Source organism: Kryptolebias marmoratus, linkage group LG16 (assembly GCF_001649575.2).
Source record: "Kryptolebias marmoratus isolate JLee-2015 linkage group LG16, ASM164957v2, whole genome shotgun sequence".
NCBI lineage: Eukaryota > Metazoa > Chordata > Actinopteri > Cyprinodontiformes > Rivulidae > Kryptolebias > Kryptolebias marmoratus.
Genome location: NC_051445.1, coordinates 18,903,599 through 18,923,232, shown reverse-complemented (window position 1 = coordinate 18,923,232; position 19,634 = coordinate 18,903,599). Strand labels below are relative to the sequence as shown.

Below are 19,634 nucleotides of genomic sequence, written 5' to 3'. Positions count from 1 at the left end.
CCGCAGCTCAGTAAAACACCAACTACAAACAAGTGAGAAATGTTGCAAAGTTAAAGTTTACTTGAGATGTCCCTTTTAACTTATCCTCCTCTTAATTATACAAGTCCAGCTGCGTCCTTATTACTTCTGGAAGTTCAAACCACATTATTAAAAGGCTCCTAAAGCAAAGCTCATTCGGCACACAAACAAGCTCGCAGCCAGCACAAATAAACACGCCGCGCCCAGACATGCAGAGGAAAACATCAGGCAGCTAATTAAGGGGGTTCTGTGTGCTGCAGACTTCATAAGACGGGACTTTAACAACTCAGCTCTAAATGCAGCAACTCACAAGATGCTTCAAATTATTAGAAAGGAGCAAACACAAGCCCTTTTTACATGAGAATTACAGTTTATTGGTGCGAAAACTTAGAAAAGAACACCTGTGTTGTGCCACTGTTACTTAAAGGAGTGACAACTTAAACCTGTAACACTAAACTAAATTATAATTTTTGCTGTTCTACCAGAGAAAAGACTTATTAGTACCTTATTCTAGCTCTAAATACAGAAGCGACTGGTCTTTTCAGGTTATCACTTATAAACTTATATAGCCTATACATCATCTCACTGGATCTTCTGAATCGGTTTGTTTTGAACAGCTACTAAAAATTGTGCCAAAAGAGTTTGCGTTTAATGACTATTCCACATTTCTGTCTCATCTTGATCATGTCCTAACTCCGATTATATGTCAAGTGCTTGTTCCCATCGTCATCCTTCTCGTCTGACACGCTCTATGCTTACACAAGCATCTTCTTCACATACCTACAATACCTCCCATTCTTTATCCAAACCTTACAGACAGAATGGTGGGATGTAAAAAAGACGAAACAGTCCTTTTACTGACTTATGGTCAAAAAACGATTACAGAATCAAGAATCAGGGTTGCATCCATTAAATTGGTGCCTCTAAACAAAAAAATAAAAACAGAAACTCTTGTATTTTTTTTTTTAATCAAACTAACTTTGTCCCAGTGTTCTAATATTTCTTCAGACTTTGGATAAACCTGACCTCAGTGCACTGTGGGAAATCCTTTAGCGCCTGAAGACAGAGGAAGCAGCTAAATTACACAAATTTAATGTTTAAAAGTAAGAATGACACCTATCCGTCTACCACACTCAGGCTTTCTAATCACACACACACACACACACAGAAATACAGTATCCACTGCTTGGGTTTCAACGAGCAGTGACAAAAATACTGCACTTCCCACAAAAGAGCAGTGTCCTCTTTCCTCGTCTGTTTGCTCAGAGACGATCCTGGGTGGTTTCAGGTGAGTGTGTTAACCAGATTTTATGAGATGCGTTTCATTAGGATGGCAGTATGCAGTAAAGCAGCTGCACCCTGTGTGATGACAAAATACATCAAAACACAGAAGGAGTTGTCATGGTAATCTGTAGAGAGAAATGTCGCGGCAACCGGGCGAAAAGGTACGTTGGCTCCAGTGCCAGCAGACGCTCCGCTCGGTCCACTTAGTAATTTGGCCAAAAAGCTCTTAACTGTCTGAAATCCCTGTGTTTAAGAGTATCGGGTTAAACAGGCCGTTACTGAAAAGGTCAGAGGAGGAAAACAGCAAACTCTGGTCCACATCATCAGTGCTGGTTTTAAACCAGTTTCACAGGGAATGCCACTGATGAACACCCGAATCAACCAGCTGTGACCTCACACCTACAGCACAGACAAGATGACATGATTCAGAAGGTCTTTATGAGACGATAAGTACGGACCAAAAGGCAGGAAACAGCTCATTTCGTTGCTGTATTTGGAATAGATGAAGTCAGCGACGCTCTGACTCTCATTATTAAGGCTAGCATTACAGAGAACCAAATGATGATCCTAAGATGTGATCACATCTGAGCTATGAGCTGCTGAACATCAGACTCAGACAAAACCCTTCTGACAACCTCAATAAGTTTACATTGTTAAACAAGGAAGGCTAGCTCTTTATCCTCTAAAACTAATAAAAAGTCTAGCATTCCTTGAAGGGATGAATATCTCTCGCTGCCTGCCATGCCAGAGTTTCAAACCAAAATCATCCTATGATGGGAAATTAAAGAGTTATAGCCATTTTGGTCAAACCTGGATTGTCATGTTGCTAACAGACAAACAAACGAACACACACGAGCAAAAATATTATTGCACTTTGGTGACGGGCGATGCAAGCGAACTGGACAATGACCACCTCTACAGGACAATAAAATATGAAAAGCCAAGACCATTACCCCTAATAAAACCATCTATTGTCCCGTATAAAACAACCACTTTTTGGCATTCAGATATGCTCAGAAAAGGTGTTCTTTGTTTAACATCAGGTGATCTTGAGCTTTAGCCACATACTCAAAGCTGCAGGATGTGTTAGAAAACAGGTTTATTATGGTGTTTCAAAAATAAATGAAGTAGAAGCATGTATGAATTTATTCTATTTAACTGTCCCATAAAAGCCGTCTAAACTGAAATTCTGGGTAACTCTGTGGCACCAACACATTACTCAGCGGTCACTGATGGAGCACAGAAACTCCAAACTAAAAGTGTCAGCCTGGCTCAAAAAGCACTGCTGACTCATTTAAATTAACCAACACTGCCCACCACATAGGGATAGTATTACAGAAAGAGGATAAAAATCTAATTGAGGCCTTTATTGTGGCAATTTACATAATTAAAGGTACTCACCGCAAATTTTTTGTTTACCTACAGGAAGAGCCAAAGTGACTGAAAACGGGTCAACAATGGCGCCATCCATAGAAGATCTGATTGGGACCAAGAAATCGAGTAATTCTGATGTATCGGTTCATGTTTTTGCTCAGATTTGTTGAATAAAGTCAACAGGTGAAAGTGTTTTGTTTACACTGAGGGCGGACCTGCATTTCAGGACTGCCTATCAATCTGCCTGGACAACTACTGGAGTAAACTCTCTCCAACTGCACCACTTGATGTAGTTCAAAGTAACCTTTTTTTTTAAGTTAGATTTCATAATTTGCAATGAGTACCTTTTAAAGCTAAGATTCAAAGGCAAGTTGAATATGAAAGCCAGGAACTGAAAGCTGATATTAATCCAGAAGGTTCAATGAGGTGAACCTCTCCTGGGAACCGTGTTCACGCTGAAGCTGTGTTTTACAGACTGACCCTGAAGGCGGTTTGGAGGACTCCGTCATGGTGTCAGCTTCAGCCGAGCAGCTGCTCTCCTGCTCCTCCAGCGGCACCGGGGCTCCCAAACGCTGCGCTCAGTGGATGTCCATGACTTTCTCACCTGTGCCGTGACCTGGATATCACAGCGTGCACAAATTAGTCTTCAAAACGTCGTGCTCTGTCGCGCAGGTCTCTCACTGAGAAGGCAACGCGTTGCTCAGAGCCAACGTAAGGCGAGCAGCGGTAATTGTCAAAAGGTAAAAAGTTTACGGTGACCAGCGGCAGGCGGGAGTCCGACCCGGCTAACAAAACATGAGATACGTGCTAGTTTTTAACTTTCGTTAAGTTATATTAGTTAGAATAATAAAAACAGGCTTACTGAGTCTTTCCATGAGCTGAGTAAGATGTCAAATCCACTTGTTATAATCCCCGTATCCCAGTGACTGAGTTGCCCTCGAACTCCGTCAAGATGTCGTAGTCACAAAAAGAACTTCCGGAAAGACAAAACAAACAAACGTTGCTCTTCCTAGTTTGCCATAAAGGCTTTTGAATGGTAAATCATTTGTTGCTGCGTATTACTTTTAAAAACTCGTGCAGAAATACATTTTAAATACAGCAATTTAAACAAAAATTTTAGTTTAGCTGTTTGAATTATTTTTACCAATGTGGAACAAGCAGATACTGAGATTTGTTTGTAGAAACTGAAATCTTGAAACTTGAAAATTTATACTTTTGTATATTAATCTGTTTATAAAATTAATTTTAAAAGGCCCGTCAAAAAGACTTGATTTTTAAGGGAAGTTGACTGAGCTTTTTTGGAGCGAAGTCTGTGCTTCACATCTGATATAATTTCATTATGACCACCTTTACATGAATAATAAAAAAGTTGTAGCATCCTTTGAAGGAATGCATATCACCCGTCTTCCATGCTAGGGCTTTACCCTAAGATCAGTGACATTGGTAAATAATCAGAGTTGCACGATGTCACGCTTGAACTACTTGTGTGTGTTGCCGATGCCTAGTTCCTGTCACAACTAAGTTTAGGTTTTACTGAGTGTAAAACTGACTGAGTTAAAACCATTTTTTTTATTTTTAAAGGTTGGTTGACTGTCACAGCCATCTTGAATCAACCTGACTTCAAAGTTCAATCAGTTGTAGATGTACATTTAATGATTGCTACCGTAAGGTTTCATTAAAATCCATCCAGTGGTTCATGAGATATGAGCTATATCATTTCCAAAAATGAGTCCTCGTTCAGATAATTACGACCATTCAAAGTTACTTCTATTATTCTGTTATGACATTCTGATTAGAATCTCATTTAAAATGTCAGCAAACCTTTATTTATTTTTTATTAAATTATTATTTGTTTGGTGCAAAATTTGTTTCACAGATATAGAAAGAGGGGAAAAAAACTGTGTAAATGACATACGGTGTGAATGACACATTTGCACTTAGTGCGTACCTATTCGTGTGGCTTTTATTTTGAAGGCAATGTAAGACGGTTTTCGGTCTTTGCGTCTAACTTGAAGCCGTCCCCCAAAGCCCGCCCTCGTCAGCACGTCTCACGTCAATCATCCTCACCGGGAATTTATTGAGCGGCGCGCGCCAGCTGGAGAGCGGCGGCGCAGGAACAGCTGAAATTAAAGCGACGTATTCTTATTCTTGGTTACTTCAACAGAGCACCTGTACGCTCCATAATCGTACAACTATAACACGGATATTTGTCCTTCTTTTCAAAGGTTATAAAACTTTTCTCCCGTCTTGCTTTGTGTTTGTTTTGCTCGTGGAACAAATTGCAGCGCCGGAATGTAACGCACGGAACCGTCGCTAGAGGGCGCCATGGCGACACGATTTCACAGAGTTTGTCGAGGAAATATGACCCACTTTAAAGGCATTTGTAAACTTCATTATCTCCCACCCACTTCATTCTTCTCAGCTAACTCTTTTTGTTCTCTAAAGGCGACGTTTGGGACTTTTGAATTATACCAATGATACAAGACGAAGAGAAGTAAGTGTAAAATCAATTTCATTAAGAAAACTTTCTCTTGAAATGTTATATATTGAATATCTTAAGAACGCTTTACAAAGTAATTTATTTAGATTTTACAAAAGTATGTCGGTGTTTAATCTATGCCTTTAACAGTGGACCTACATCCTCTATTTTAATCTGTATTTTTTTTTAAAAAGGGAAAGAAAGGAGTCATTAATGTGAATTGTTGAAGAAAATTCAACAACACTGCAGCTGCACCTTGGCTTTGTATTCTGAAGAAAATAAATTATTGTTAAACCTTTACTCTAAGACCTGCTTAGGCCTGTTACTTTTATATCACAAACCATTGTTTGTTGCAGGAATGCATTCATTATTCATTGTCTTCAGAACAGTCAGGGATGTTTTTATAAAAATGTGGGATCTGCACTATTTTTTTCCTGGTAGTCAAGAGATCTTTCCCAGATGTGGAAAATTATGCCCAGAAAGTTTCAGTCACAACATGGAACATTGTCAGTTTTTTTTTTTTTTTTTTTTTTTGTTTTTTTTTCTTTTCTTTTAAAGTACTAAAACGTTTTAAAGATTTTGTTTGTTTGATTTATGTGGATATAATCAGCTCATTCATAAACCTTCATAAGTAAATGAGTGAATCTTCATTTGGCCCACATTTTTCTCTAAATTTAAAGACAAATGATAGCAAATACCAAAACAGATTAAAAACAGCAAAATGGCATTTTTATTGTTGTTGTCGTTCCAGAGATTCAGAGTTCCAGAGAGTCGGGCCTCAAATGCCTGAAAAGACTAAAATAGACCTTTGAGGTTGTTGTCGTTTACTGTCGGTTACTGAGGTGACGGGTTGTGTTGTGAGAAATGAATATCTCTAAAAGAGGAAAAACAAAACCCAAAAAGATGTAAATGTGGCGTTTTTGAACTGCGGTGAGTCATCTGTGTAGTTTGCCACGGGTGTGAGTTCAAACACAGCACGTTTTGATATCATGAGAGAGCTCACACTGCTGTGCTCGAGCAGCTCAACGCAATTTAAAAAAAAAAAAAAGGTTCAGCCGAGCATGCAAACTATGCTCCAAACGTGTCATCTTGTGAAAATATCTATAGGATCTACCTTTAAGGAAGCCTGGAATAAAAAAAAGTCCGAAGTCCAACCATCTTTGAATTAGCAGCTGGAGTTATCTGTGTGCTGTCAGGTGTTGAAGATGTTGTGAGTGACCGAGCTGGGCTGCAGGTTAATCTGTGACCCCTTTTTTTTTATTATTCCTGTCCGTCTGTCTGCCTTGTCTGCATTAGAGTGAGCAGAGGCAAACAAACAAACAAAAAATGTCACCTAAAAGAAGAAGAATGTAAACAAAGTAAGGGGCTATATTTGTAAAAGCAGAAATACAGACATGTAAAGATAAAGATCAGCTGACTTTAAAAAAATTGTCACAAAGTGCTAAACGACACGTCTAAGCCCTATGAAGATAGCAGACTGTGAGCAACAACACTGTTTTTGTTGGTGTTTTTTTAATTATTACACAAAAATAAGTAAAGAAAATCACTAGGTTTGCATTGATTAAAGTCACTACTTGCACTATTGAATGTACCATTAGTATTGAACAAATTAATTTGTGCTTAAAAAAACAGGACAATTTTGAATTTTTGTTACAGTTTAATTTGCAATATTATTATTATTTTTTTGCCACACTTTGTGCCTACTAAGTGCAGGCTGTCTCTTGCATCTCTCGTAATCTTTGCTGCCAAGTGGCTTTGTAAAACTGTGCTGAGATAAAGATCTCTCCCTGGGACGCATGCACAGGAAACAACATCTGTACTTCTCTTTCTCAGTGTCACTTGTTCATTATGAGAGGACTGCAGACGGCTCATCTGACAGCATCTCAGTCTCAAAGATCCAGGCTGATCTGCTGAAAGTTCGGACGAGTTCGAAGAGGACACCACTGGAACACGCCGGCAACCTTGCAAGGTGAACGCGTTTTCTCAACAGGTACACGTGTGTTTGGAGTCTGTATGGGCCAGTGCCGATCAGACTTTCAGTCAATTAATTTCCGTTTGAAGTTTTTAAGGTTACTGTAAATGGACTTTTTAAGTCCCGTTGTCTGTAAAAACCAGTGTGTGTCATCATTATCTTTGGATCTCTCGTTACATCTTTATCATGCTGTGTTTTGGGTTCTGAAACCACTTCACTGTAGCGTGATTGTTTTTTGAAGCTAAAGATAGTTGGTACAGTGGAAAAGTGAGCCTGTAAGCATCTTGTATCTGTTGAGATGAAAAATAGGTTTTATATCAAGTCAAATAAATTCAGAATCGTGATACACAAATATATATATATATATATAAAACTATATATATATCTGTGTGTGTGTGTCTGTTTAACCATAAAATATATTTGATATAAGGAACATATCAGATTTTAATTAATAATGTATAAATTATTTAAAGTAATTAAACAGCTGGTGTATGAAGGTGTGATAAACCCATTCAGAGTTAACCAGCATGTACAGTGAGAGTCCTCTTATCACTGATGATGTGAAGTTAAATTTAAATCCTCTTATTTTTTTCAGATTAATGCGAAAATATGTTTTATGGGTGCATTATTGGTGACAACCAGCAGGTGGCAGAATAACTCCCCTTATCAACAGACTCAGGGCTGCTTCCTGATCGTCTGAGCAGATAGTTTTTTTTTTTTTAGGGTTTGTTTGTTTGTTTTTGGAAATTGATTTTTTTCTTCCCCTTTTTATTTAACCCATCTCTGTTGTGAAACACATCCGCCAGTCTTTCTTTCTTAAAAAAAAAAAGATCAAAGGCTCTATTTTGAGTTTACCCTAATGAAAAAAAAAATTTTCCTCTACCTCAGCCAACAACATAAGTAAAATGTGATCATTCTTTAAGCATCTCATTAAAGTTACACAACGGGATAAATGTTGAAATTAAAAATTAAACATCTCTGTCTTCAGAAACTACTGAGATGCTCTTAACCACGCCTGACTATTCCTCATACTATGACGACAACGGGACCTTCTCCCCTTGTGGTGAATTTGACATAAGGACCTTCAGCAAAGGGTTTCTGGTGACTCTCTACACTCTGGTCTTCATCCTGGGCTCCCTTGGTAAGTGTTTGTGCATAAATTTAACACAACACACCCAAAATATTGTTCTATAATAAAGTTCTTTAGTCACTCTGCGTGACAACTAATGTTGTATTTCTCTGTCTTTCCAAAGGAAATGGCCTAGTTGTGTGTGTTCTGGTGAAACACCGTAACCAGACCAACCTGACGGACCTGTGCCTTCTCAACCTGGCCCTCTCTGACCTGCTCTTCATCTTCACGCTGCCTTTCTACATCCACTACACCGTGATCAGCGAGTGGACCTTCGGTGACTTCATGTGCCGCTTCCTGTCGTGCTCCCACTACTCCGGCTTCTTCAGCAGCATCTTCTTCATGGTCATCATGACGCTGGACCGCTACATGGTCATCATGCACGCTCACAAGGTGGCTCGGTACCGCACCATGAAGGTGGGCGTCTTTATGATCGCGTTCGTCTGGATGCTGAGCCTTTGCGTCTCCCTGCCGGCTTTCATCTTCGCCAACGTGACGGTCGAGGATCAGGGGACGGGATGTTACTACTCCCCGGAAAACGAGAACTGGATGCACTACGACCTGTTCATCACAAACATGTTGGGCCTGGTGATTCCCATGGTGGTGATGGTGATTTGCTACTCCAGGATCATCCCCACTCTGGTGAACATGAGGACTGCGAAGAGGCACCGCATCGTGAGGCTGATCATCTCCATAATGGTGGTCTTCTTCGTGTTCTGGGCTCCGTACAACATTTCCCGTTTCTTGAAGTTCCTGTACAAAAAAGAATTCATAGAGGGCAGCTGCACCAGGGAAGGAAACATCAAGCTGTCAACAACGGTGACTGAGGCGATCGCCTACACCCACTGCTGCCTGAACCCCATCATTTACGCCTTTGTGGGGCAGAAGTTTATGAGGCGCGCCCTGCAGCTGCTGAAGAAGTGGGCGCCGGACTACTCTGGGAGTTCCTCCTATTGGTCCTCCAGGAAGAGCTCCATTGGGTCCAGGTCCTCCGATGTCACCTCCACCGTCATCATGTAGGAGGAAGAAGAGACGGGCAGGTCAATCCTTGTCCACGGTGCAGGAAACTGTCTTACCACCTTCAGTTTTATCCTAGAGACACTTACTCTTCAGTACGTCACCTCTGAAGGCTCTCTGCATGTCCTACTTTTGGTTTAAATGCTGCTGATGCAAGCATAGCGTTAACCACAATATTTACTTACTCTTTGACTAACTTCAAATTCTGCTCTTTGCTGCTTTTTTTTTTTTTTTACACATTATTTGGAGATCCTGCAAGTAGAAGTAAATAAAAAAAATAGGAATCTGGAGGTTATAATTCATTGAATCCTTCCAGTGCTTTGAGTGGCCTGATTGGTTAGAAAGGTGCGATATAATTACAACCCTTTTACCATTTTCTGATGTGCACCAAAGTTTCCAAACTTGTCTGAATGTATAATTTGTTGCATATGTAAATGTATATTTTCTTTTTTACTTTTTCTTTTTTTTTTTTTAATTTTACAAACATTTTCACAAACTCTCCACATCGCTTTGCATTTATTCACTGAAAAAAAAAAATCTGCTTTGAGTTTTATTACCTGGATCAGTGTGTTCAAACAAAAATTCCTGTATCGTCTTGTGATTTTTTTCCCTTTTCTTTTTATTAAAAATAGTTTAATAAGCAGCCTCTCATGTCTGTGCTGTGCTCTCTGGTGTGTGATCCTATCTTGCTCGTTCTCAGAAAGTACAGATTAGTTGACGGTTGGCATGTTCTTTTTATTTTTCTATTCACCAATAATTGCCGGTGTCGCATTGCATCGCTTCCTTTCACAAGTAGCTAAACAGACGCATTTTTTTTCAAAAAGAGAAACAGCAAAAATGCATGGATAAATACAAAATATATTTTTTGAAATGGTTCCTGATCAAATAATTTGGTAATAAAGGCAAGCTTTTCTGTGATTCAGCACATTCTGTTAGAACGAGAAGCTTCTTTATTTTATCAATGCGATTCATAAAGAAGGGTAAACAAAGAAAAACTCACTTTTTTCTTTTTTTTTTATAAAGGCAAAAAGTCAACATTCAACATTAAGCCATGTAAATGCCTAAATTGTGAAACTCGTATGACGTTCTTGTTATCAGCTGTGGTGCAGGGGAAGGTGCAACTTGCAACAATATGTAGAACCTTTTCCTAGAAAAAAAAAAAATGCACTTAAAGCATTCCCTTTTATGGCGTTGGAACCTGTGAACAACTACGTGCCAATCTGTTTGTGTGTTCGTTTGTCTGCAAAATATCTACATCTACAGCTCATAACTCATGGAGTCCAATTCAACATGGCTGCCACAGCTAAGCAACACTAGAAAAAAACAGAAGTAGCTGTAATTCAAGCAGTTTTACAGATGCCGCAATCAAAATTGGTGTGAAAGAAACTGAGACAGTTCCTCAACTTGTGCTCCAAGATCTAACCAATCACACAAGATCTGTTCCTAAAGCTTTGCCAGAAACTACTGGAGTTAGGCCTGTCTATTAGCAAAATATCTCATGAACCACTGGATGAAACCTTCAGAAAGCGATCTGGTTGTACGTCCACAAACGATTACTTTTTTTCTTAAGAATGGGTCTAACTCAACCGGTTTTACAGGGACTCAGCTAAAATTTGGTATGAAAGTCATGCAAAACTACTCAGCTTAAATAAAATGATCTTGGTCTAAAACTCTAAAACTCAGTCAAGAAAGGCAGTAAGCGATGTGCATTCTTCCTTTAATTTTGGGCACAATACAGTTTTAACTTGACTCAATTCTGCTGCTGAAAGGCACGAAAACCTTTGTCTTTTGTTGCTCAGACAGACGCACACTTTTCTCACTCTCTGAAACACCCAAAACTTTATGGTAAATAACTTTCCTACAGCGAGTGCACTCCTTCTGTCGAACACCCTTCAGTTGTTTTTCCAATCTGAAAGAAATGTAAGAAACAAATATATAATTTAATGAACATTCATCACCCATCCACCCCATTTCCTCCCCCAACTCCTCTGAGTGTAACAGGTGAGTACAGAAAGGGACGTTTCTCAGAAACCGCACTGACACCTTTCTGTGCAGGATTAACTCAATGCAGAGGAAACATCAAAACCTTACCAGAAATGAGCAGTGCAGCAGAATCTGACACATACTCACACTAACAAAAAAAAGAAAAAAAGGGCATGGCATGCTGACAGGATGACAATGTGGGGAGCTTCATGCGAAACACACCAACACACACTTTTTTGAAGAGCAGTGAGTGACTCTGGTAAAGAATTTGGTGAGTGTTAACATTTCAACTTCTAAATGTTCAGCTGCCATTTCATTTCTTGTTCACCTCCTGCAGATTTGTGCAGATTGTGTGTGTGTGTGTGTGTGTGTGTGTATATGTGCATGTGTGACTGTGTTTTTTTGTTTGTGTACAAAGTCAGCCACAGGAAGTGAGGGTCGGCAAGGGTGTCAAAGCAGGTGGTTCGGTGTACAATGACAGTGAAAGAAAAGTGTGCGATGTGGTTAAAAAAAGATCACATGGATTTTGATTATGGTCTCATCGTAGGAAGTCTGACATTCACTGGTTTAGAGCCATGCCTGAATTTTTGGTTGTGATTATTGAGAACTTCTTTCAGATTTGGGGATTTTGCTTGGGTTTCAGAAACAGGAGTCTGAATGTTTGTCAAAGAGGCCCTTTTTAAGATGACTCACTGAGCAGTATCTCATTTGAAAAGTTCATCTTAAAGGGCACAAAAGTCCAAGAAAAAGGTTTCTGATTTCCCAAAGCAGTTTCATTCTTTGAAATATCTTTAATCTGTTTAAAATGCTCTGTGTGGCCGGCGCAACGTTCAGTCTCCACTGGACGAAGAAGACAGCAATCAGTCAAAAGGAAAGGCTCGCGGCGTCCGATTTCTCTGCTTCTGGAAGGTTTATGACATGAGTTTGTCCAAAGAATTCAGTGGAGATCTTTTTTTTTCATGTGTACATATTTTTTAAATCAAAAGAAACTCCAATCAGGACTCAAACGATCACATTGTCGAGTAAGTAAACATATTTGTATAATTAAAACTATGGAAGAAATTCAGAATGGTGCAAAATGACTCATTATCATTTGTTTAAACCAGACAATTGTTCATGTACTAAACTTCTCTTTAGTTAAACACAGCTACTTATCTGCCTTCTTTATGTGGTCTGAGTGAAAGTGGCGCTCAGCTTTTAGAGCAAAAGTTGAAATTTAAAACCACAGTTTGTTTTTTTTTATTTTGTGGGGGGGAGAGGGGGGGGGGTGTTATTCCATGACTTAACTTTTGCAAATCCACCTCAGTTAAGTTAATTATGTCCCTTCAAATAAATAATTGTGCTTTTTATGAGTCTGTACCTTTGTTCGTGTGGAAAAATACTTGCTCATTTGGGATAGTTGTTGACAGGAAATGGAAGCCGTTAAGACATTGAAAAGGTGCAGTCATCATTTTTCTGATGCTTAAAATGAATCATTTGGAAAAAGTAAGAAATGTAAGATGATAACACTTGTTTGCAGTTTCTTTTGTATCTAATTTTCCAGATTTCCAGACTTTGAATGTTTTGCAGAGAATAATTCCGTTTTTTTTTCTTTCGTAGCAGATGTTATGGTTACTTATTGTCCTCTTTGTACATCAAGCGCTCTGTTCTGTCTTCCAGCAACATGAACGAGTCGGAGAACGCCTCAACAACATACAATTACCTTTATGACGATGACTCCTGTGACAACGAGATCAGCTCAGTCTTCTCCAATGAATCCCTGTTCCGCCTTATTTTTCACTACACACTTTTTGGTCTGGGTCTACTGGGTAGGTTCAAATATGAATGTATTCTGTTTTCCTTGATTTTTTACCTTAATTGAAGCTTGTTTATAAGAGCACAAACACCAATACAATGTACAGTGTGGCATTTTAAGTCCATCCATCCATCCATCCATCCATCCATTTTCTTTACCCGCTTCTCCATTCTGGGTTGTGGAGAGCTGGTGCCTATATCCAGCAGTCACTGTGCGAGAGGCGGGGGCACCCTGGGCATTTTAAGTCTGTGACTGAAATCACAGCATCCAGAATTGAATAAAACAGGCTTCATTAAAGAAGGCCTGGTGCTGCTGTCTCTGCCAAAACTGATTTCATCTGTAGTGAGCAACCAAAATACTTTTAAAGCAAAGTCAGCCCTCTGTAGATTCATAAAAACTGATGAGCTAACAGCTAGTCTGAACAGACAACACCGAAGTGGATTGTTGCCATTTTATGCTCTCCAAGTCCAACTTTGAGGAGACAGTCTGAGGACTCTGAGGCGGGTGACTCCATTACTTGATGACAGGGCACCAGGAAGTGAACGAGATTTGTCCTGAGATGCTGAAGGCACTGAACGCTGCGGGGCGATCATGGCCACTTCAGTTTCTCATGGAGGATTGGGACAGCACCTGCAGGGCAGCAGACCAAGGTGGTGGTCTCTGTTTTTAATAAGGGGAACTAGGCGAGACCTGTCCATAGGGGCAGGTGAGGTGCTGCCCCACCTAAAATAAATCATTCAACCCACAAAGTAGTTCCTCCTAATAAACAATATGAATTACTTAATTACTTAACTTACTGTGCATTGTTTTGTTCTGTGTGTTTTTCAACTATTTTGACAATTTTGAATGAAATTTAAAATGTTTTTTCTCAGTTCTTTACTTATTTGCAGGTATAGGGCAATACAGGTCACCAACAGTGTTCATCAGTAGATTTAACATGTCACCTGTTGGTAGTGATCAGGACTGCAGAGCAGCTCTAATAGAGTCTCATTGGGGTGTAAAATATTCTGCCCTGTTGACACATTTTGCTGGTTTTAGCTCAGTGTTATGTCCAATACAAACATTAAACCTCACACGATCTTATTTAATGTGGGAATAGTTGCAGCAAAACCTGTTGTGTCCAACAGTGGAGATTTTCTGTTTAAAAATCTATTTCTGAGACTAAAATTAGAAGATAATTTATCAGTCAGCATCTTGGAGCAGACAGACTGGACATGAACAGAACACAGAAAACTAAAGACAAAGGGAAAATAAACAACAGGATATTTTCTTCAGCAATGTAGGTCGTTTTCTGTGTTTGTATTCAGATTTTATTTATCTAATTCTGTGGCTTCCTACAGCATGTGTCTGCTGTAGTTCAGTGGTTGGTTCTGTGGTTTCATAATCTCCAAGCTGCATGTGCAAGCCCAGATTGGGACTTCAGTCAAAGGGTTTATTATATATATATATATATATATATATATATATATATATATATATATATAACTGATGAAGGTGAAAAAACATTAAAAAAGCGGCATTCATATCAACTTTTATAGCAGTTTTTTATAGGACTGGAGTTGTTTTAAAACAGCAGCAATCTACTTTGGCCTTGGCCCCGTTCAGACTAGCTATTAACTTGTCCGTCAGGTCAGAATCACAAGTAAAAAATTATTGTTTATACCCTTTCCACAGAACCTCACTTGGATAGATCTGAACTTTAAGTGACTGTCACCAAATAGTAACTTTTAATCTTAATTGAATTCACAGGCAACTGGACGGTTCTCTGGGTTCTCCTGCGATACACAAAGCTGAGAACTATGACGGATGTGTTTCTCTTCAACTTGGTGATGTCCGACCTTCTGCTGGCCGTATCCCTGCCCATCTGGGCCTACAGTTCAGAGAACATTGCATCATGCAAACTGATAACTGGACTCTATCAGGTGGGCTTCTTTTTAAAGACCTTTAGCTATTCTGTAAAGCACAAAGTCTGATAAATTATCTATATTCTAGTGTTTATAAATAAAAAGCATTTTTTCATGACATATCCGGTTCTCACTTTGCTTCCTCTCTGCTCCTCCCAACAGTTAGGTTTCTACAGCGGCACCTTGTTCGTGACCCTGATGAGCTTGGACCGCTACCTCGCCATCGTCCACGCTGTGGCGGCCATGCGAACGCGAACCCTTCGCTACGGGATCATCGCCAGCGTCGCAGTCTGGGTCGTATCTGTGATCATGGCGTCCCCTCAGGTGGTCTTTGCCTCCTTGGAGGAAGAGGAGGACAACAACCTCAGCATGCACTGCCATCCCATCTACCCCGAGGACACGCAGCGGTCTTGGAAAATGCGGCGAAACTTCAGCGAGAACACGTTGGGCCTTTTCGTCTGCCTCCCCGTCATGATCTTTTGCTACACGAAGATCCTTTTTGTGCTCTCGCGGTCCAGGAACTCCAAACGGGGCAAAGCGATCAAGATGATTTTCACCGTGGTGTGCGTGTTTGTGGTGTGCTGGGTCCCCTACAACATCGTGGTTTTCCTTCAGACGCTGGAGCTGTTTCAAATCCTGGACAGCTGCAGCACTTCAAACGCCATCAACAGAGCCATGGGCTTCGCCGAGATGATTGCTCTGTCTCACTGCTGCATAAATCCAGTGGTCTACGCCTTTATAGGGGAGAAGTTTAGGAAGACGGTGGGCAACGTGCTGATAAAGCTTTCGCCCTGGAAACATTACAGCAGAGGGCCTACCAGCAGCCATACAGAGAATGAGACTTCTAACACACCTGTGAGACTCGAGCTTTAAAAATAGGTCATCTATGTGGTGGAAGGTGCATATGCAGGGTTTTTTTTTTCATTCAAACTGTGTACATATGGTGGTGGTGTGTGTGTGTGTGTATGGGGGGTTGGGGCGGAGAGGTAGTGGCACATGTGGCTTATGCTTGCAACACAAAAAGGTATTCACATTATGTTTTTCTTGTCACATGCAAGGTAATGACTCATTCTGGAAGTACACAGTAAAAATAAAATGTATGAAACATTTATTCAGACTTTATATCTCTTACTCGCCTGTTCATGATGTTTTTATTGTGAAAGAAAATTTTAAAAATTGATTATTGACTCGTTAGTTATTGTGTGTTTGTGTTTTTTATGACACCTGTATTCCTAAAAAAAATAAAGTATACTTTCGAATAAAAGCAGCTGCCATTTCAAAATTTTTTGTATGAGTTTCACACGTAAATGTTTAAAAAAAAAAAAGTTTGATCTGCCTCGGTGCGATACGAGGTATACATGTGCAGTTTGCAGGAAGGGCTATAAGGCAACTAAATCAAAACAGCATGGTTCTATTTTTAAAGCGGAGATTATATAAAAACCTGTTTCTGGTAGATCCATGTGGAGAGGAGACATGGGGCTTTTCAGAAACAACGATGAAGCAGCCTGTTTTGTGCAAGCCTACTATCACTTTGTGCCCGAGAAATGAACAAATATGGAGCTGGGTTTTTTTTTTCTGGCTCGCTGTATCCTGATGTGGCTGTCAAACTCTGGGTTTGTCCTGAAAGGGTTCATAACTGAGAGAAAACTGTAGATGGTATTGGGTGACAAAAAGCAAGTCTTGGGAGAATCTTAAGCCATTTGAATAATGTTCTTTCTTTGTATTTTGATATTTTGTTAAAAGTGTACCTTCTCGACACGTGGTGGCGTGGCATGGGTATTACAGCAACTGCAGTTTTCCTATTTCTGAAAAGTTTATATGAACAGAAAGACTATCTATTTGAGAATGATATCACAAGTAGTGTGGGCGGAGCTTAACAATACAGCTGAAACATCGATTTTGTGTCACTAGGTGGTGAGACCGTCTACATTAACAACATATCGAAAGAGAAAAAGAACACTCCTAACTTGGCTAAAGATTCACCCAAAGCAATTTAATCTTTTCTTTTCTTTGATACTGTTCACAGTTTCCTTTGTGTGAACAACTTTTTTAGAACAGTCACACTTTAATGGCAACATGACCAAAAAAAAAAAACCCAAAACAAAACAGGAAAACAGCTTCATCGTTTCTATTCCTAGAGCACAAAGTGTGAGCATGTGAGAAACAGGCTGCGACATCACTGTTTCTGAAAGACTCCGCTTCTCAAGTCTACACAGACACCGACCGACTTTTAATGATTCCCCAAGTTTTTCTAACTAAAAACTCTGTCAGCATGTAGGCAAGAGGTACAAATGCAGAAAATGTCCATTTATGTCAAACATTCAAAGCAGTGAAGACAGGGTCTTTGTCACACAAAGTAATAAGTCATAAACGTTGTTGGCATTTCAGAATTATTCTTTACCCTTAGTTACTTTTCCCCTCCCAAATCCTGATATGAGCTTTCTGTCCACAGAGTCAGTTATTCATAATCTGTCGATTCACTGATCTCTTCTAGATGAATTTGTTCTGACGCAGCAACCACATCTAACATACGCATACAGAGCTGTCCTCAGTCATGTTTATCTTGTAGTTAGGAAGAACCCACAAGCTCTCGGTCAGGTAAGAAAGGAGGCCATGACATTCCCCCAACCACGCTTCTTAAAAGCCTCTAAAGCTTGTGAAGAAACGAAGGTCCCGCACAGTTTTGTGGTAGGTTGTGAAACCATCACCAAGATCTACTGCTTTGTGCTATTAGCATCAGGTTTGATGGAAAGGAAACCAGACAGCAGACTCGTCTCCAAAAATAAAAACGGATTTATTTGCCAAAAACAAACCCAAACGGCTGATGTGGTGGCAGAGCAACTCGAAACTAAATACAGAAAGTGGTGAGGCCATCACAAGAAGCAGCCTTAAATGTGGCACGAGACCAACGATGATGAGCTGGAAGTGACTTGATGTAAAAGGCTGAGGGTGAGCGGGACATTGACCGCAGCTGTAGCGACAGGTGACGGGGAATAGGTGAGGTGGGCGTGGCAGGCTGACAGGAAAACAACTTAGGAGGTGACTGAGGGAGAGCGAAGAGGGGCACAGGAAACACAGATGGTACGGGGAGAAGAACTACACAAGAACACATTAAAAAAAATACAAGGATAATAAATTAAAACAGAAGGATTGCAAGAAAACAAAAAAATCAAACACAGAAGATCAAAAAATAACTCAAAATACCCAAATCCTGACAATTACACATCACATTTCTTTCTGTTCTATGCTCATGGAAAACAGCATTTTACTGAACTGTCAGGACTGAACTGCTTAACACTTTTAACCTGATGGAAAAGTCCTTATTGTTGCAGAGGAGGAGTGGTGTACGAAAGACAGGAGTTTGCATTCTGCATGACCTCGTGCTCTTTTGTATTCATTTAGTTTCTCCAGCATTTGCTCACGGTTTGATTATTAATCACTAAGTCACACTCATCCCTCTAAACTGTCTGGTTTGGTTTAAATGTTAAAACTTATTTGGTAAGAATCACGATTGCCATTCTACTCCAAAGAAAAACAATAATAGAATATCATATATACAGTTGAGCTCAGCTTTTATTATCCCAGCTTGTTTTGGTACTCTTTCTTGTAATGACTTGTGTTCATGTGGGATTTTGCATGCACATTAAACTAAATTGATAAATGAAATTCAATTAAGATCTGTATGGTAGTGAAGTGGTTAGCACTTTCACCTCAGCATACAGTAAGTGCTAACCACCTTTGTTTCATACCTCAGCTGATGCCGGGTTTTTTTTTGGTGGAGTTTACCAGGTACTCCAGTTTCCTCCTACAGTCCATAAACAAGCACGTTAGATTTACTGGCCAATGAGTGTGTGCATGCCTGTCTGTGTGTCTCTGTGTTGGTCTTGTGAAGGACAGGTGTCCTGTGCAGATATACCCCACCTGTCAGTCACTGACTGCTATGGCAGGCACTAAAATAAAACAAGAAAAAGCCTCTGCAAGCCTAAACTGAGCAAAATAAGTAGGAATTAAGTTAGTTAAGTAAAATAACCTAACTTATATGCTTTACTTATTTTTGTATGTGAAGCATTAAGCTCCTTAGTACAAGGTAATAAAAGTTTTAGACCAAACCTTCCATGAAAAACAAACTGCATCACCTGAAAGGGTTTAAATATATGAGATCCTCTGTTTAAAAATAGTTCAAATATCTGTAGAAATAATGTTAAAATGTAAAAACTCAGTTGCCTCTGCTGTAATATCGGTTGCAGGTAAATGCTGGACTTTTTGATTCTATAACCTTTTAAGTGTGAAGACTTAGTTTCATTGTTATTTTTAGATTCAAGTTCTTATTATTCGTGCAGACTTCGGTATATGGTTGTAAATCAATGTGGGGGTGGGGGGGGGGTGGCAGTGATGCATCACACTTACTGGAAGTCTTTGTGGACACAAATAATACAAGAATGTGTGTGTTGGATCATTGGTGAGAAGAAAAAAAAACACAGCTCACTATTTGGCTTTTATGGGTAAAAAAAAGTCTTTATTTCAGACCCAGCTGACCCAGATTGTAGAACAGTGGATGTTAAATAGTTTAGATTTTTTAAAAGTGAGGTTCTGTAGAAAGATGACAAACAATGAATATTTTCCATGTTGTTGACAGTTCTTTGCAGGACCTCAGTTTCTCATGATCCTAGGATGTTTGC

The 19,634-nt window shown here is 39.7% G+C and overlaps 3 protein-coding genes across 12 annotated transcripts in view; 2 read left to right on the top strand and 1 right to left on the bottom strand.

Annotated features, from left to right (window-relative positions):
• The window catches only part of cobl (cordon-bleu WH2 repeat protein), a 51,647-nt gene extending 48,003 nt beyond the window's left edge, over nt 1-3,644 (bottom strand). For all 8 annotated transcript variants that reach the window (XM_017409982.3, XM_017409986.3, XM_017409985.3 and 5 more), the window contains exons 1-2: nt 3,539-3,644; nt 3,157-3,292 (exon numbers count right to left, since the gene is read on the bottom strand). In XM_017409982.3, the coding sequence (XP_017265471.1) occupies nt 3,157-3,185 (29 nt within the window). In that variant the 5' untranslated portion in view covers nt 3,186-3,292; nt 3,539-3,644. The remainder of the gene's footprint in view (nt 1-3,156; nt 3,293-3,538) is intronic.
• Nucleotides 3,645-4,756: 1,112 nt separating this feature from the next.
• On the top strand, nt 4,757-9,919 carry LOC108232214 (C-C chemokine receptor type 1). 2 transcript variants are annotated; one of them, XM_025004551.2, is made up of 5 exons: nt 4,757-4,901; nt 5,122-5,170; nt 6,989-7,145; nt 8,116-8,268; nt 8,381-9,919. In XM_025004551.2, the coding sequence occupies exons 4-5, from the start codon at nt 8,127-8,129 to the stop codon at nt 9,274-9,276; spliced, it is 1,038 nt and encodes a 345-aa protein (XP_024860319.1). In that variant the 5' UTR covers nt 4,757-4,901; nt 5,122-5,170; nt 6,989-7,145; nt 8,116-8,126; the 3' UTR covers nt 9,277-9,919. The 2 variants fall into 2 exon arrangements, with proteins under 2 accessions (XP_024860319.1, XP_017265332.1); XM_017409843.3 differs by having other exon boundaries at nt 4,760-4,901; nt 6,989-7,124.
• Nucleotides 9,920-11,333: 1,414 nt separating this feature from the next.
• si:cabz01093077.1 (C-C chemokine receptor type 4) lies at nt 11,334-16,213 on the top strand. 2 transcript variants are annotated; one of them, XM_017409911.3, is made up of 4 exons: nt 11,334-11,527; nt 12,916-13,064; nt 14,801-14,973; nt 15,118-16,213. In XM_017409911.3, the coding sequence occupies exons 2-4, from the start codon at nt 12,920-12,922 to the stop codon at nt 15,826-15,828; spliced, it is 1,029 nt and encodes a 342-aa protein (XP_017265400.1). In that variant the 5' UTR covers nt 11,334-11,527; nt 12,916-12,919; the 3' UTR covers nt 15,829-16,213. The 2 variants fall into 2 exon arrangements, with proteins under 2 accessions (XP_017265400.1, XP_024860355.1); XM_025004587.2 differs by lacking the exon at nt 11,334-11,527 and adding an exon at nt 11,551-12,278.
• Nucleotides 16,214-19,634: the final 3,421 nt, after the last annotated feature.

Bases quoted from the DNA above. Each gene is read 5' to 3' on its own strand.
- si:cabz01093077.1 (XM_017409911.3), top strand. From the start codon at position 12,920: ATGAACGAGTCGGAGAACGCCTCAACAACATACAATTACCTTTATGAC. The intron at 13,065-14,800 runs GTAGGTTCAAAT...TTGAATTCACAG, and splicing joins TTTTGGTCTGGGTCTACTGG to GCAACTGGACGGTTCTCTGG. The intron at 14,974-15,117 runs GTGGGCTTCTTT...TCCTCCCAACAG, and splicing joins TGATAACTGGACTCTATCAG to TTAGGTTTCTACAGCGGCAC.
- LOC108232214 (XM_025004551.2), top strand. From the start codon at position 8,127: ATGCTCTTAACCACGCCTGACTATTCCTCATACTATGACGACAACGGG. The intron at 8,269-8,380 runs GTAAGTGTTTGT...GTCTTTCCAAAG, and splicing joins CTTCATCCTGGGCTCCCTTG to GAAATGGCCTAGTTGTGTGT.